The 17,314-nt window shown below is 39.3% G+C and overlaps 1 protein-coding gene across 12 annotated transcripts in view; it reads right to left on the minus strand.

Annotated features, from left to right (window-relative positions):
- Nucleotides 1–17,314, minus strand: part of mapk10 (mitogen-activated protein kinase 10) — a 175,566-nt gene that overhangs the window by 20,678 nt on the left and 137,574 nt on the right. For 10 of the 12 annotated variants that reach the window (NM_001318247.1, NM_001318248.1, NM_001114219.2 and 7 more), the window contains 2 exon segments: nt 126–182; nt 14,785–14,909. In NM_001318247.1, the coding sequence (NP_001305176.1) occupies nt 126–182; nt 14,785–14,909 (182 nt within the window). 12 annotated transcript variants of the gene reach the window in all.

The following is a 17,314-nucleotide window of genomic DNA, read 5'->3' on the forward strand; positions in this document are numbered from 1 at the left end:
AATGAAACAGCTTATTAGCTAATAGTGGGTAGCCAATGTAAAAAACACCTTGGAGGTATTCTATGACTTAACTTTTCACAAATGCATTTTTGCTTTTACATTAACAAATATAATTTTTTAATAACCTTTTCATTATTCTTTGTTTTGACTGGCTGTTCATTCCATATATCCCTCAGAGGGCCCTGAGGATAAAAATAAGGAGAATGGGTATGGCACATGAATCAAATAACAGAAAAAATTTTAAAAATCCAAGAACAAAACAAAATTTGCATTGATTTTAAATGTTAAACAAACTCAAATAATTATGAATATAAAAAAATAAATATAAGACCAAGTGCAATTGATTAAAACAAATAAAGCAATTCATATCTGCTGGATGCCTGGTATATGAGGGGATTATCACCCTTTCAAACCACTTTGTACTTGTTCTGTTGTGCTAGTATTTTTGTTCTTAAAAGTATGAATGTTCACCTTCTCTTGCTGTCAAGTTTAATATGTAAAGCTCACTTTATATGAAAAACATATTTGGAAAAAAAAACATATTTGGTCTACTAAATTTCAGATGATACAGAATCTCATTATATCCAATGACACAAACAGCCTCAGATGCTTCTGTGATGCCAGGTTTGTCTTCCAAACTATTAAGGTAAATGTTTGAAAATAAAGCGGTGTAAAGATAATGTGTGTGTGTGTTTGACTGTATCTATTAATAAATACATGGATCAACAGAGTTTTGTGCACACAGTAATTTTATTTTTGAACTTTACACCCTGTTTAAGGCAAACATTGGCTGAAAATGAAGCAATAGAAGTTGAATATTTGATCACAGTTCTTTGATAGTTTGCCGAAATGTTTGCTTCTTAACCATCTTAACCTTTTTTAACCATGGACAGATAATTATGTAGATGGATGGAGCACACCAGGACTTCTTCTCAATAAAAAATATTCTTTATCCTTATATCCATTAAAAACATATTGATGAACTACACCCCCTGCTTCTCGCCACTTCATCAGAAGCTACTTGTAGTTGTTGAAACAGTTAAGCTGGGGGTGTAGTTCATGAATATGTTTTTAATGGATATAAGAATAATGAATATTTTTTATTGAGAAGAAGTCCTGGCGTGCTCCATCCATCTACGTAATTTTCTTGCATTAAAGCTATGCCTGGATCGGGGGCTAATCTGGATGTGGAAGCACGGGATTTTCTGAACGTGGGACTGTTCCGGTGAGTGCTCCCCGTGCACTGTTTCTAGCCATGGACAGATCACTTACTTCCAGTCATATTTTTCATAGGCTGGCATCTCCCTGCATGATTGGCTTTGAACATAACCTTGTAACTATCATTTTTAAAGATATATGCAATTGAAGACTAAATTATTAATAAAACAAGAGGTCATGGAAAGTGAATTGATCTATCCCCTTTTTTTGTAAGCTTATGCTCTGCATACAGGAACTCTGTCAGATGAGCCACAACAGATAAGACATACAGTGGAATCACAAACAAGGCTTTTCTGTGTTAGTGGCTGCATCTCAAACTTTGCATTAACAGGACAAAATGCCTTACGGGCATGCTTACTAAGATTGGAGATAAATATCACCGGTGATGTTGCCCATAGCAGCCAATCAGATCTTTGCTTTTGATTTCTAACTTGTAGGTGACTGTCCAAATCTAATTGGTGATTGGTTGCTATGGGCAACATCACCAGTGAAATGTATCTCCAGTCTGAGTAAACACTCCCCTTAGTTCCAAATCAAGCTGGTGCCCTGCTTATAAAGGAAGGGGGGGTAGGAAATGCCTTCACTTTGGTTTTACCACATAGTGCACCGCCAAAGAGGAGTTCTGTGTATACACAGTGTATACACAGTTTTTCTTAAACAGGCATATACTAAAAATCTCACAGGATATCATTTTTCTAGAAGGACAAAAAAGATTGATGGAAAAGATGGAAAATATGGGAAGGTGCTGGGAGCAGAGAGGACACTGTAAGATTGGTTGCCAGTACTAAGAAAGGGCTAGTATTTAAGCTGGAAAACCTTACCCGCCTCTTCCATTACTGTCACAGGCACCTGGAGTGCTGGTCAAAACCCAGGTAACGTGTCTGGTCTCCCAAAGGTGGCACTGATCACCCCCCCACTCCTTTTGTTTTTGGTGGAATTTTACCGGTGTATTGTTCCATGAATAATGTTGAATTGGTCTTTGTTCCTGTATTATAATATACTTTGTAAATTTAAGTTCTCAGGGACCTTATTTGTGCGATTTGAATGTGTTATCCTTACTCGCACTCGTGTTTTTTCACAGCTGTTGACAGGTATTTTAATTTGTCCTTGCCATTTGGAACTTGTTAATAGGGTTTACTTTACATGCCCAGCTTAGCTGCGGTAGCTGGCATTTAGGGTATTTTATGTTTTTGTAATTACAGGACAAGGACATTTTATCTGGTTAACAAACACTGTTCAATAAAGCTGTAGTCAACCTAATCTGTCTAAGGGACAGATTTACTTTTTTTCAAAGAAGTCTGAAATTTTCGGACAAAACCCAGCAAAATCTGTAAAGTTTTAAGACAAAATAAAAAAACTTCAAGGAAAGGGAAGGGACCTTTGCCACTACACGGCAAGTTTAATCTGGCAAATTGTTGAATTCGTATTTTTAGCCATTAACTAGATTTTGAACTAATGGGAATTTACATTTTACACTTACAGTATGCGACTGCCTCCCCACAGTCCAGCTTTACTGCTGTATAGCCAGAACAACTACAGCAAGCACAGGGTAGGGTGTACAACCAGTTGGCTAAAGTTTGTACCTTTAACCATAGGACAGAGTGCTGGTGTTAGTGTCTACTGTAGAAAGTAAATTCCTTGCTATATGGCAGGGATCATGAACTGAGAATGTTTATGAGGTAAACTATAAGGGATTTTGATCAGATTTTGTGGGTCAGATTTTATCAGACTAACAAGTCAAATCAGATAAAGTTAGAACAGTAAAGGTATGTCAGAAAACATAAAAAAATAAAGTCTTTCAGACACCACCATATTTTGTTGTGGCAAAGCTTTCATTTAATCCTATTATTTTTTAAACCCATGCACATACATCCTACAAAATCTCCTGTGTGTACATCAGAGGAGGGTGATTTTTTTTGTTTGGGGAGGCTAAGGTCAATGACACACAGAAAGATTTGTCAACTGCATTAAAAAAAATCACTACTGTGGGCGACATATCTCCCCAAAAATCAGTCTTATTACAAAAAAAAAAGGTTACCGTGACAAATCTCCCCATATGTCATTGCCCTTAAGGAAGCTGCACACACAGCCTGATTTAAAACTAATTTCTAATCTGAGAGCTGAAATGTACAAACCAATAAGACTTTAAATCATGGAGTCTTAGGTAAATGAGTAGTTTTATTATTTTAGTGTCAGCATTAACTGCAGCACAATATACCATTAGGGAAATGGGTAATGGCATTACCATCATCTTCTACATTGAGAGTAGTGGGTTCTGAAACCCAAGCACATTTAAGTGAGAAGCAGTAAGCACTGGAATTGTAAATACTGTCTATTATATAATGACAAAAAGCAGTAGGCACTGGCCCCGTGTGGTCTGAGATTTAGAGGAGAACTAAAGCCTAACTAAAAAAGTAAGGCAGAAATGTTATACATTATGTTTTGGCCTTCTGTACCATTCCAAGGCAATCACAGACCATTAGCAAGGAAGATATGTGTCTCTAAGGAAAGCTGCCCCAGTAGCTCCCCATCTTCTTTTCTGTTAATTTACCTGAGCTTTGGGGTCACAATATACAATATTAAGAAATATAAATGTCACAATATAAGTAGTGATGAGCAAATCTGTCCCGTTTTGGTTTGGCAAAAAAAAAAAATGTAATATGCAAAATGTACAAAAAATGTCTGTGTGCATAATTTTTTGGAGTGGCAAAAAAAGACGCACACAACTTTTTTTTGACGCGTGTCATTTTCTTTACGTGTGCAACAATTTTTTTGCCAATGCTGAAATACTGAAATTTGCAGCAAATGCCTGGCAAATTATTTCGCCCATCACTAAATATAAGGCTGGTTAGTAATTATTTCAGATTCATATTAAATAGCAGGTCTGAAACCAGTGCAGTTAGCATCAGAATTTAATCAGCCCTGTAGCTTTATCTTATATGACAGATTAACCTTTTTTTTTCTTGATAATTTATGACAACCCCTAGGAATAGCTTCTCAACAGCTGCCTAGAGCGCACTGAGCATGTGCAGTGCAACTGACACTTCTAACAAAATCCAAGATGGGGGGCCTCCTGTGACAACTTTGAAGGTATGGATCATTACTACTGTAGAGGTGCTAAAACTTTAGGCTTGTACAGTAAGTTAATTAAATCAAATATGGCATTTCTAGCCATATTAATTTTAGAGTTTAGTTTTCCTTTAAAATAGTCACATTTTTCCTGAGGCCTAGGCAGAACAGAGTTTATAACAGCCCCTCTTAACATTCCCAGAATATCGAGATTGCTACAACAGGTCTGGCAATGTTAATTTAATATGGAAGCAGTTAATACTGACACTCCAAGCAGATTATATTAAATGAGACAAATCCTAGGAATTGTACTCCTCTAGATATAGAAGGATTGTGCTAAAAAAGTTGTGTTTCGGACTGATTTATTGAGAAATTCCCCCAAACCCCCACTAGCCCCGCCCATCTGTTCCACTTCCTGCTGACTGAATTCTCTGGATGAGCTGGGGGGCCGACGGCCCTCAGTACACTGCACTGTAGGATAGGAACCAATCAGCAGCTAGGCTGACCTGATTGGAACTGAAGCCTGTCTGTGATTGTGTGACTGCAGGGCTGTGATTGGCTCTCCCCCTCCTACTGTGCTTCTGGCAGGGACCGTTAGGACACGCCCACTCTTCATTTCAACTCTGACAAAGAAGTGAGAGGATCTATAGGGAGCTCCAATAAAGGGGCCATTGTTACAGATAGGATTAATGTTTAGTCCAAAGGGAAACCAGCACCGTATATATTATTCATAATTGCCTACAGGGTTAGGGTTTTTCCCATTTATCCAATATGTCTCCTTTAAGAAAAGCATTGGATACTGGCACTACAAGAATGTTATACAGTGAAAGACAGTGGATACTGGTACCCTAAGCATATAAAGTAATTGGCAGAGTGCACTGGTACCCAAGCACATGATCACAATGCAGTGCCGACAGAATAAAAGTAAGATACAGTTTGCCACTTGCAGTGCCACCAACATCGGCATAGAAAGGCATAAGTCAACAGAAATCACTGGCCCACGACAATATAATTTATAGATATACTGTACAATGAACATGGAAAACCCTATTCACATTATATTTCTCAGTGTTTGCATTAATTCACACCCCTTAACTCCATGTTGTTTACATATACTTGCTCCCCTTTTCCAATTTTTTTTCTTACTCTCTATAATGTTTTTCCACCATGACACTTTTCCTACACTTTTCCTATGCTCAATTTCCTCAAAATAAATCATAAATAAACCCTGCTCTATTACTGACCTGCAGCTGCATTCAAAAGTTGTCCGAACCACTGGAAACCGGGGAAAGTTGCTGTGGTACTTAAATAATGCTCCTTTTTTTACTTCAAAGTTCCAGTCAAGGAAGCAGGATCTGGATTGGCTGGAGGAAGTGAAAGTGTTCACTCTGCAGCCAATCAGACATCCTGAAGCTGTACCTGTTCTTAAACTTTAAAGGCACCAGCATGCAAAGTGCCTCTACACATGCCTGACACAGCAGGCTGCAATTAGCATCCCTTGCCCCAAGCTGGAGACTGGCTTTGCACCAACAAGTTTGCAAAGTTACAATTTTCCTGTCTATTTTATTGTCAGGTAGCCAGATTTGGCCTTAATAATAATCTGCCCATGCTTGTGTATATCTCTAAGATGTATCAGCCAGGAAAAAGGAGATCTGAACCATGTGCATCTAATTAAACACTGAAAGGAGTGAAAATCAATGTTATCTAATCTAAAACAACAAAGAATGCAAAACCTGAAGAGAAAGTATCATTACTCCGGTGCAAAAACAGACAGAAGAAGCAGGCATTAATCCATTTTAAATCCTATAGTGTTCCAGAAGCCCATGCACTAGTTATTTTTGATGAGGTCAAGAAAATATTAGACCTAAGGGTGATTAAAGAAACGAAAAGTGAGAAGTCTAGCCGGATTGTGTTATTTCCAATTTCCCACTGAACTTTTGGATTATTTCTGGGTATTGTGGTATATTACAAAAAGGTTTATACCCAATTTTTGACACCATTGCAGCACCTTAACAAAGGATGATAAATCTATTATGGTAAAATGGCATATTGGAGCTGAAAAAGCATTTCAGGTGCTAAAAGGCACTCTTTGTCAATAACTATTATTAATCACTCCTAATCATGGGCACTTTTGGATCCCAGGCCATCCTGAGGTGGTGTGTTTTTTTAATGCCGTCCCCTTTACTTCCTCCAAGCTCACATATTTTGTGTCAGGGCAGGTCAAGGTGGCTGCATCACTAGTGCAGCATGTACAATTGCTATCTCTGCACTAGAATAGCCAATTTTTACCATGGGGAACGCCCAGTTATGTTTTGAGGTGAATACTTATCCTGTCTGAGAAAAACTACAGCATTGTAGAAAGGGGGTATCTTACTATTATCAAGTGAGCCCTTCAATCTTTAAATTATTATCTACTGGGTTTACTACATTAAGATAATTACAGATCATGCCCCACTAATGTTAATGAACTAAGCTAAAGAAAGGAAGAGTAACAAGGTGGTTCCTTTTCTTACAAAACTTCAGTTATACTGTTGAGCACAGGGCAGGAAATTGGCAACAAAGCACCAATACCCTATCTTGAGCACACTGTCTGCTGGCTAAAAGTGTCCAACCCCTATTGGCTAAAATTGTTAAGGTGTGAGGAAAAGTACAATGACCCGCACTGGCCTTAATGATACATGCAGTGTAAAAAGTTTCTTGTAAGAGGCGATGTAACTGTTACTCACTATTTAATTTTTTTGTACTTTGTTTATGAAATTGCACTTGCGAAAGGGTCCTTTATGCCCCAAAAAATGTTGTGGTGATTAAACAGTTGTTTGCAGCAAAGCACTGAGGCTTGTGCTCATTCCACTTCAATAAAGATAAAGCATATGAGGTATTTTCATTTTGGGACCCTTTATGCCACATACAGATTTATTTACCTATTTTGGAGTCGTTGGCATGTGTATTTTCCAGAACTATATGACTTTGAAAGCTTAGGTTGCCAAAAAACAACATATAGGGGCTGATTTACTAATCCACGAATCCGAATGGGAAAAATTCGGATTGGAAAACGAACATTTTGCGACTTTTTCGTATTTTTTGCGACTTTTTCGTAGCCGTTACGACTTGCGCAAATTGTCGCGACTTTTTCATTGCCATTACAAATCTTGTGAATTGTCGTGACTTTTTCATAGCCATTATGAATTTCGTGAATTGTCGCGACTTTTTCATTGCCATTACAAATTTCGTGAATTGTCGCAACTTTTTCATAGCCAGTACGACTTTCGCGAATTGTCGCAACTTTCGTATTGAGCACTCGAAAAAGTCGCAAAATACCGATCATTACGAAAAAAACGCATTTGGGCGCTTTTCGGACGTTCGTGGATTAGTAAATGTGCCCCATAGTATAAAATGTTTAAAACCTGTCAATAAATGTACCTCAAGCAAAAAAATTGGCAGTAAAAGGTTTAATGTGGTTCTAATCAATGTTTTCATGGCCAGTGTCTATTTATTACTTTTGTACCATTTGCATCATCCTAATGCCTTTACTTCTGAAAAAAGAAAGGAAGCCTCAGAAAACTCAATATCTAGTGCTACCTCTTGAAAAATATAATCTTTATTAGAGGTCAATCTGTTTCAGAATAAATATATAAAACACAAATACACTAGGCATGTGTTAGAGCAGTGCTGTCCAACTGGCGGCCCGCGGGCCGACCCCCCTCTGTGTGGCCCCCCACCTGTCTGGCTGCTTTGATGGCTTACCTTTGAGTAAGCATTAAATGGTATCAGTACTGAGATTAACTGCCCCCCCTGCATGGTTCTCACCTCAAATTCAGGCTGTAATCCCCCTGTATTGTTTAAATATGTAATCCCCTGTGTTTTTCACACCTTTTAATACCTGCATTGTTCCCCCCTGCAGTGTTCCCACCTCAGGCTCAGACTGTAATCACTCCCATTGTTCACTTCTTCACACCTCAGACATAGGTACTGTAGGCAGAGTATGGCACATACAGCCAGCATAGGGCAGGTAGAGTATGGGACACACAGGCAGCATAGGTCAGGGAGGGTATGGCACACACAGGAAGGGTAGGGCAGGCAGAGTATGGCACACACAGTCAGGGTAGGGCAGGCAGAGTATGGCACACACAGGCAGGGTAGGGCAGGCAGAGTATAGCACACACAGGCAGGGTAGGGCAGGCAGAGTATGGCACACAGAGGTAGCATAGGGAAAGCAGAGTATGGCACACACATAGGCAGATTAGGACAGGCAGAGTATGGCACACACAGACAGCATAGGACAGGCAGAGTGCTGCCTGTGTGTGCCATACTCTGCTTGCCCTATGCTGCTTGTGGGAGGTGAACCTGGCAGGGGTTTGTTGTGGGAGTTTGTTAGCAGTTGGAAATAGCCATTAAATGGTCCCTAAGGTGTGTAATTATGTACTGGGGGTTGCTCTGCTATCCACAGGGGAGGAGGAGGCATATGGAATTTAAGGGTATATCTTAATATGACATAATTCTTTCACTTATGAATGATGGTTGATATCCCCACAGTAAGGACCAAGCATTTGGGATTTTGCTGCACTACCACCATTGTGATAAAATAGGTGTGGTTTGAAGTGGGTGTGGTTTCAAAAAGGGGAGTGGTCAAAACTGGCTTCCATTAGCGGCCCTCCACCATGTATGCTAGAGAAATTCCGGCCCTCAGCACCGTAGAAGTTGGACAGCACTGTGTTAGAGCATAAGTTGATCTCCTGACAATGTATTTGTGCTACTCTCTAATTTTTGAGTGTACAGAAAACCTTAATTTTTCCACTAGTATTTTCTTCATAGCTGAAAATGTATACATAAAGTTAACCAAACTAGTGATGAGTGAATCTGTCTGTTTCGCTTCACATAAAATTTGCGAAACTGTTAAAAAAAATTGCAAAACAACAAAAAATATGCAAAATGTGGCATGCAACTTTTTTGACATGCAACTTTTTTTACTGTTTTCTTGATGTGCGTGTTTTGTTTTTTTTTAGATTTTACAGCATGAAGGCACAAATTATTGTATGCACAAAACATGTTTGCATATTTTAATTTTATTTATATTGTGCACACTTAAATGATGTTTAGTAGTAAATTATGCTACTTGAATTAAATCTGCGGAGAACATCTCATTGGATTCAACTTTCCTATCTTTTGGTTTAGTAGTTTCTGTATGTTTTACCAAGATGTAAAGATTTTAGCAATAAAGGACTGAGACTATCTACTGTTTTATGAATACCATTTAGAAGAAAACACAACATATTCTATGGCCTAACAATAAAGGAAGAAGCAGGTCCTGGACAACCTTAGAGGTCTGTAACAAAACTTGTTTCCCCTTTGCTTAGACCCCAAAAGACATTTCTGTAACACACAGCACAATTCTAAGTCTGAGCAGGTATGAGGGTAGAAGTTTCTCAGGTACATCCTATAAAGACAGATGTTACACCCTTTTTAAAGGGAACTAAAGCTACCGAACATTTTATTTTTTACAAAATCCCACTCAGGTAAAATAAAACAAAGATGAAGAGATAATCAGGCCCAAACCCCAATGTGAGTTAGGAAACCTCACACAGAATTTCAGTAATGATTTCTCGAGCCTGAAGGCTCAAAACAATCATAAATAGTGCCATTAAGGCCATTAAGGGGAGGATATTAAAAATTTCAGCAGGCTGATATACTTTGAGAGACTACATATTCATATAAAATTACACATTCTCCAAAAGTAAAATCTATTGTTAGCCTAATTTACTTATAGGTAGAAGATATTTTTCATTTATATTTGTTTACGGAAATTAAAATATAAATGTATAGCTGACTACAAAACCTGAACATTCCTTCCTTCATATTTTTGTTAACACACACCTTTCTAAATTAAAGCTGGCATCTTTGGCAGCTTTTTAATGGACAGCTACAGTATGTACAGCAAAAGTACCAGATATTGATGGCCAGTAGGGATACTCCTGCTAACATGTCTAGAGGGATTGCCTGACATAACTCTGCAAATGGTAGCCCTCAGTCATATGCATATATATAAAGATAGTAAAGAATCCACCAAATTAATGGTAGGGGTATGCTATAGACCCCCTAATGTAAGCGAGGAGGAGGAGGCTCAGCTCCTGTTGCAAATAGAAAAGTCTGCTAGTTTGGGCAAGTGATAATTATTTACTGGAACAATAATACTGCCAGAACAGTAAATGGGAAAAAGTTTATAAATTTGCTGCATGACAACTTTATGTCACAGGTTGTTGAGGAGCCAACCAATTTACACTGGGGCAACAAAGACACTGAATTTTAGAAAAGCAAATTTTAGATTCTTAAGGGCAGTGCTTCAGGGCATATATTGTTTATCTGATAAAAACACAGAGCAGAAATGGTTGTCATTTAAAATAATATTAAATCATTACTGTTCTCAATTCCATTAATAAGAGAAAGTAGAAATGTTAAGAATCACCCTATGTGGTTTAACTCTGAGGTAAAGAAGTTAATAGGGAAAAAAGGAAAGCTTTTAAGAAATATCAGAGGGGACAAGTGTTGTAAAACAGCAATACGGAAGGCAAATATGAGGAGCGCGTTGCGGCAGAGGCCAAAACTAACCCCAAAAAGTTTTTTAAGTATATTAATAGTAGAAAGATGCAGGTTGAGGGTGTGGCCCCATTGAGTTATAGTAACAATATGGTTACAGCGGATACAGAAAAGGCAGATGTGCTAAACTAGTTCTTTTCTAGAGTGCTAAGTCCCACCCAATAGCTGCACTGTTGCCCCAGCTCCAACTACGCAGTGGTTGACACAGGATATGGTGCTTAAAGGGTTACACAAAATAAATGTGAATAAGGCACCTGGGCCAGATGGAATACACCCTCGGGTACTGAGAAAGCTAGGCTCAGATTTACAGTGACCTCTGTTTCTGATATTCTCAGACTCGCTTTCATCAGGTATGGTACCTATGGATTGGAAGAAGGCTAATGTCATTACTATATTTAAAAAGGGAGTAAGAGCTCAGCCTGGCAATTATAGGTCTGTAAGTTTGACATCCGTGGAGGGCAAATTATTTGAAGGCTTGTTAAGGGATCGCATACAAAATTATGTACTGGAGAATGGCATTATGAGCTGGACAGTGGGGATGCAGTAGATATAATCTATTTGGATTTTGCCAAAGCATTTGATACCGTTCCCCACAGACAACTGCTTTCTAAACATAGGTCTATTGGTCTTAGTAAAGTCGTTTGCACATAGATAGAAAACTGGCTACAGGATTGGGTACAGAGGGTGGTTGTTTATGGTACATTCTCTACTTGGAGTAAGGTTCTCAGTGGGGTCCCTCAGGGTTCTGTTCTGGGTCCACTTTTGTTTAACTTGTTCATAAATGACTTATGTGAGGGTATTACAAGCAATGTATCAGTGTTTGCAGATTACACAAAAACTGCAGACTGCAGTCAATTCTATCCAGGATGTGGCATGCTTGCAGCAGGATCTTGACCAACTGGCAATCTTGGCGGCTAAGTGGCAGATGAGATTTAATATGGATAAATGTAAGGTCATGCTCCTGGGATGTAAAAATATGCAAGCCACTTAAACCCTTAATGGGACTGCACTAGGCAATCCATAATGGAGAAGGACCTTGAAGTCCTTGTAGATAATAAACTTGGCTGTAGCAAGCAATGCCAGGCAGCAGCTGATAGGGCAAACTAGATTTTGAGGAGGGCGTTATTCTTCCCCTTTACAGATCGCTGGTAAGACCCCATCTAGAATATGCTGTTCAGTTTTGGTCTCCAGTGCTCAAACGGGACATTATTGAATTAGAGAGGGTCCATAGAAGGGCAACTGAGCTGGTAAGGGGTATGAAAAGTCTCAGTTATAAAGAAAGACTGGCCATGTTGGATCTGTTTACACTGGAGAAGAGGCGCTTAAGAGGTGACATGATAACTATGTATAAATATATAATGCTTTATTTACCAGTAGGTCCTTCCAACATTCCTGAGGGTACCCACACCGTTTAGAAGAAGTTCTATTTAAATATTAGGAAAGGATTTTTTACTGTGACAGCTGTGAAGTTGTGGAATTCCCTCCCTGAATCAGTCGTACTGGCTGATAAATTATAAAGCATTAAGAAGGGGCTGGATGGCTTCTTAGCAAGTGAGGGAATACAGTGTTATGGAAGATAGCTCTTAGTACAAGTTGATCCAGGGACCGGTCCGATTGCCATCTTGGAGTCAGGAAGGAATTTTTTCCCCTCTGAGGCTTCAGATGGGGTTTTTTTGCCTTCCTCTAGATCAGTGCTGTCCAACTGGCGGCCCGCGGGCCGCATGCCCCCCTCTGTGTGGCCCCCCACCTGTCTGGCTGCTTTGATGGCTTACTCTTGTGTAAGCTTTAAATGGTATCAGAACTGTGATTAACTGCCCCCCCCTGCATGGTTCTCACCTCAGATTCAGGCTGTAATCAGGCTGTATTGTTTAAATATGTAATCCCCTGTACTGTTCACACCTTTTAATCTCTGCATTGTTCACCCCCTGCAGTGTTCACCCCCTGCAGTGTTCACCCCCTGCAGTGTTCACACCTCAGGCTCAGGCTGTTATCACCCCCATTGTTCCCCTGTTCACACCTCTGGAGCAGTAGAAACCCACAAATAATCCCTGCATACCACAAAAAGAACATATACTGAGGTGGTACTGCAATTAAAAAGTTTTTTAATATATAGTTATTGTGCAGACTGTAGGAGCAGTGTCAGCATTGTGTCACTGTAGGCTGCCTGTGTGTTCCATACAGGCAGCATAGGGCAAGCAGAGTATGGCACACACAGGCAGGGTAGGGCAGGCAGAGTATGGCACACACAGGCAGGGTAGGGAAGGCAGAGTATGGCACACACAGGCAGTGTAGGGCAGGCAGAGTATGGCACACACAGGCCAAGTTTGGCACAAACCAGCCAAGAATGGCACACACAGTGAAAGTATGGCACATGCAGGCAGGGTAGGGAAGGCAGAGTATGGCACACACAGGCAGAGTAGGGCAAGCAGAGTAAGGCATACACAGGCCAAGTTTGGCACAAACCAGCCAAGAATGGCACAGACAGTGAAAGTATGGCACACACAGGCAGGGTAGGGAAGGCAGAGTATGGCACACACAGGCAGGGTATGACAGGCAGAGTATGGCACACATAGGCCAAGTATGGCACAAACCAGCCAAGAATGGCACACACAGTGAAAGTATGGCACACAGGCAGGGTAGGGCAGGCAGAGTATGGCACACACAGGCAGGGTAGGGAAGGCAGAGTATGGCACACACAAAGGCAGGGTAGGACAGGCAGAGTATGGCACGCAGGCATGGTAGGGCAGGAAGAGTATGGCAGGTTTTTGCTGTACTACAACCACTCCAAAGGGGAGTGGTCAAACTGTCTTCCATTATCGGCCCTCCACCACGTAGGTCGGAAAAATTCTGGCCCTCGGTACAACAGAAGTTGGACAGCACTGCTCTAGATCAACTAGATGTTCATGCCTGCCGAAAAATTTCACTCATCACTAGCCAAGACATGATTTTTAGGTTTATGTGTCAACCATATTTAGCAATCATACTTGACATGGTGACATTAGGGGGGCGATTTATCAATGTTCAAATTTAATTTCCTTTTTTAACGCTAAAACTCAAATAATGGTTAGAATAAACTGTCTATTATTTAGTAAGTGCAAAAATCCTGAAAACTTGAATGTAAAACTTGGAAATCTAAAAGCTTGCGAGTATATGTAGAAGTCAGTGGAAGCTGACTGAGTTTGTAAACTCATAAATTTGAGGTACTGGAGTCTTTTAATTTGAACGAGTTTTCCATATTAATAAACAAGCAAGCATTCAAAGCTATTTTAAAATGCAAGTTTATTCGAATTAGAAAAACACTCTCAAATGCACAAACTGGAAAACTGATAAGAAAAAGCCCATAGACTATTAACTGCGTAGAAATCAAAAGACTGTTACCCTGTTTAGTGTTATATTAACAGTTTGGTGTCTGCTATAAACAGAGTAAGGGTTAGTTTTAGATATTAATTCAATACATAAAAATCTGATAGCAAAAGGACTGTGGCCCCAGTATATTATGCATAGATATATACTGGGGTCACAGTCCTTTTGCTATTAGATTTTTATTTATTGAATTAATATCTAAAACTAACCCTTACTCTGTTTGGAGCAGACACCAAACTGATATATAGATATATACTGGGGTCGCAGTCTCTTTGCTGTCAGCTTTTTATTTCTTTAATTAATATCTAAAACTCTTGACCCTTACCCTGTTTGACTAAACAAGCAGTAGACATTTTATACCTACAGGTATATATATGTATAAGATGGCTATTGCTTGTCAAATGGAAACTGTGGTCTTCAGGCTTGCTACCTAGCATTATTTCAGAACTATAAAGGTTTTTCTGTAATCTTCATTCCTTACCATCAATGCCATTAATTTCTTAAAATGAAAGATAACTTAAAAACAAGTTTTCAGTGCCTTACCGCCTCAACTTCTGAAGGGTCATACCAGACATTGATATACGGATGCTGTAGCGCTTCATCAACTGATATTCTCTTGGCTGGATCAATGACAAGCATCTTTGATAAAAGATCTCTTGCTTGACTGGCTAAAACAATGAAAACAGTAAAGATATAATCATTTGGTGTTAGATGAATTTCTGTCAAGAAGATTAGTGCCACTATTTATTTACTGAATAATTTGTTTTATACACAACCACATATCAGCTTTATTAGTTGAAAGTAAGCCTATTGTGAATTGGCATGAATAAAACAACCAGTAGTAATGTAGTAATGTATGGTAATGATAAAGGATTATAACATGATGGTCTCCATCTGCACTTCTGAGAGGTTCTTAATCAACTTCGATATGGAAGGAATGATACTGCTCCATAAGTCCCTTGCAATTGTGGTGTTTGCGTTGCAGACTCAAATGATACCACTGACCATTGGTGAATACGGCTAAATAATATAATTCAAACAACCAAAACAAAATAAATATATAAGGGGATCATATAATAACCTCTCTAATGCTTTATTTACCAGTAGGACCTTCCAACGAAAATGAGGCTTAGAAGAAGGGAGGTTCCGTTTAAATATTCGGAAAGGATTCGGAAAGTTTATTTTGCTCATGTAATAGAAATCGATTTTAAATTATTTCTTAGGATGACAGGTACACTTTAAGTCAAGAGATTTCAGAGATCCTAGGGTAATATTATTTAATAACTATAAAGAAAATGGTGCAATGGGGCTTCTCTAATTGCCTGAAAACCTACAAAGATTTAAAGCAAATAAAGATCTTCCATTTGTAAGGGATGAGCATCTGCTCATCCCTTTTTTGTTGCATAGTAAATCTCGGAAAAGTTGAATTTTTTTTTTGTGAATCTTAGCACCTAAAAATCTGGATAAGAAAAAAAATCTGACCGCTAGTAAATTGCTTCTTCAGTTCAAATGACTGGTAGGGAATTCCCCAGCATTTAAACCCTTGAGGGTAGTACAGTCACAGACATTCAATCACAATGGCTCCATTTAACTTATTCAATTAGGTGTTGGCTGAAACTGACAGGTGTAAAAAGGTATGATCCAGTCACAATCATCATGGTACCATGTGACTGTCTCATACCTCCTTACACCTGTCAGTTTCAGCCAGCTAAATAAGTTCAATGGAACCATTGTAATGTCTGTGATTGTACTACAAAATCAAATGTGATTTGGATACGGTACCCCATAAACAACTGCTTTCTAAAATAATGTCTCTTGTCATTAGTAGTGTTGTTTGTACATTGATAGAAAACTGACTAAAGGATTGTGTTTAAAAGGTGGTTGTTAATATTACTCTGTCTACACGGGGTAGGGTTCTTAGTGGGATCCTGCAGGGTTCTGTACTGGGTCCACTTTTGTTTAACTTGTTCATAAATGACTTAGGGGAGGGTATTATATGCAATGTATCAGTGTTTGCAGATAACACAAAAACTGCAGACTGCAGTCAATTCTATCCAGGATGTGGCATCCTTGCAGCAGGATCTTGACCAACTGGCAATCTGGGCGGTTTTATTTAATTTGTTCATTAATGACTTATGGGAGGACATTTTAAGTAATATATTGTTTTTGTAGATGTTACAAGGGTATGGAGCCCATAAATTCAATCCAGAAACACCCTTAATGGAACTGCTATAGCCATAATGGAGAAGGACCATACAGTCAGCTTGTAGCACAAACAGAAGAATGGCCACACATATAAATGCTGTTAACAAAAATTTATTCAGCTTCCAGCCAGTCACATATATCTAACAGTACTGTTTCGATCAGCATTCAGTTTTACTGGGCAATGCAGACAGGCTTACCCCATAATGCAATCACTCACATCCTTTTCACTCCGACTAGCCTTACTGACTCCCCGCCTGTCTACTTGACAGTCCGGCGTTTCTCTAACGCCCCTCTGCCCTTCTCTGAACAGGAATTTTCTGGTGATGTCCTTTGCCAAAGGCCTTTTCTGCTAGTCCTAACACTGACACTTCATCCCTTACTGTGGCATAGCCAAGGCTTCTATGCCATCTACTTCCTTGTTAGGGTGTGGGCTACCCATGCTTCTCACTGTGACACTCTCTCTGTCTATCCTACTGATCTACGATCAAAAAGCCCCAAACTGGGTGTGGTACCCTGCTTATATACTTTCTGCCCTATGTTTTCCTCTAGTGGCTAGAGGCTCTATTACACCTAATTTTCCCAAACTTGCAAAACCCTGCCACCTAGTGGCTAAACTACAGAAATATATTCTACAATAACTAAAACCTATGCTGGGGAATTAGCAATCACTCGGACACCCCCCTACAAGCAGTTGCAAGGGTTTTGAGCTGTATTAAAGGGGTATAGATTAGTGGAAGGGGAGAGTCATTCTTCCCCTACACAAAGCACTAGTAAGGCTCCATCTAACATAAAATGGCTTTTAAAGGTGACCTGTCACCTAGACATTAAAAGCTGTATAACAAAAGTCAATTTCAAATTAAACATGAAA

The sequence above is a fragment of the Xenopus tropicalis genome, chromosome 1 (assembly GCF_000004195.4).
Source record: "Xenopus tropicalis strain Nigerian chromosome 1, UCB_Xtro_10.0, whole genome shotgun sequence".
NCBI classification, from domain to species: domain Eukaryota; kingdom Metazoa; phylum Chordata; class Amphibia; order Anura; family Pipidae; genus Xenopus; species Xenopus tropicalis.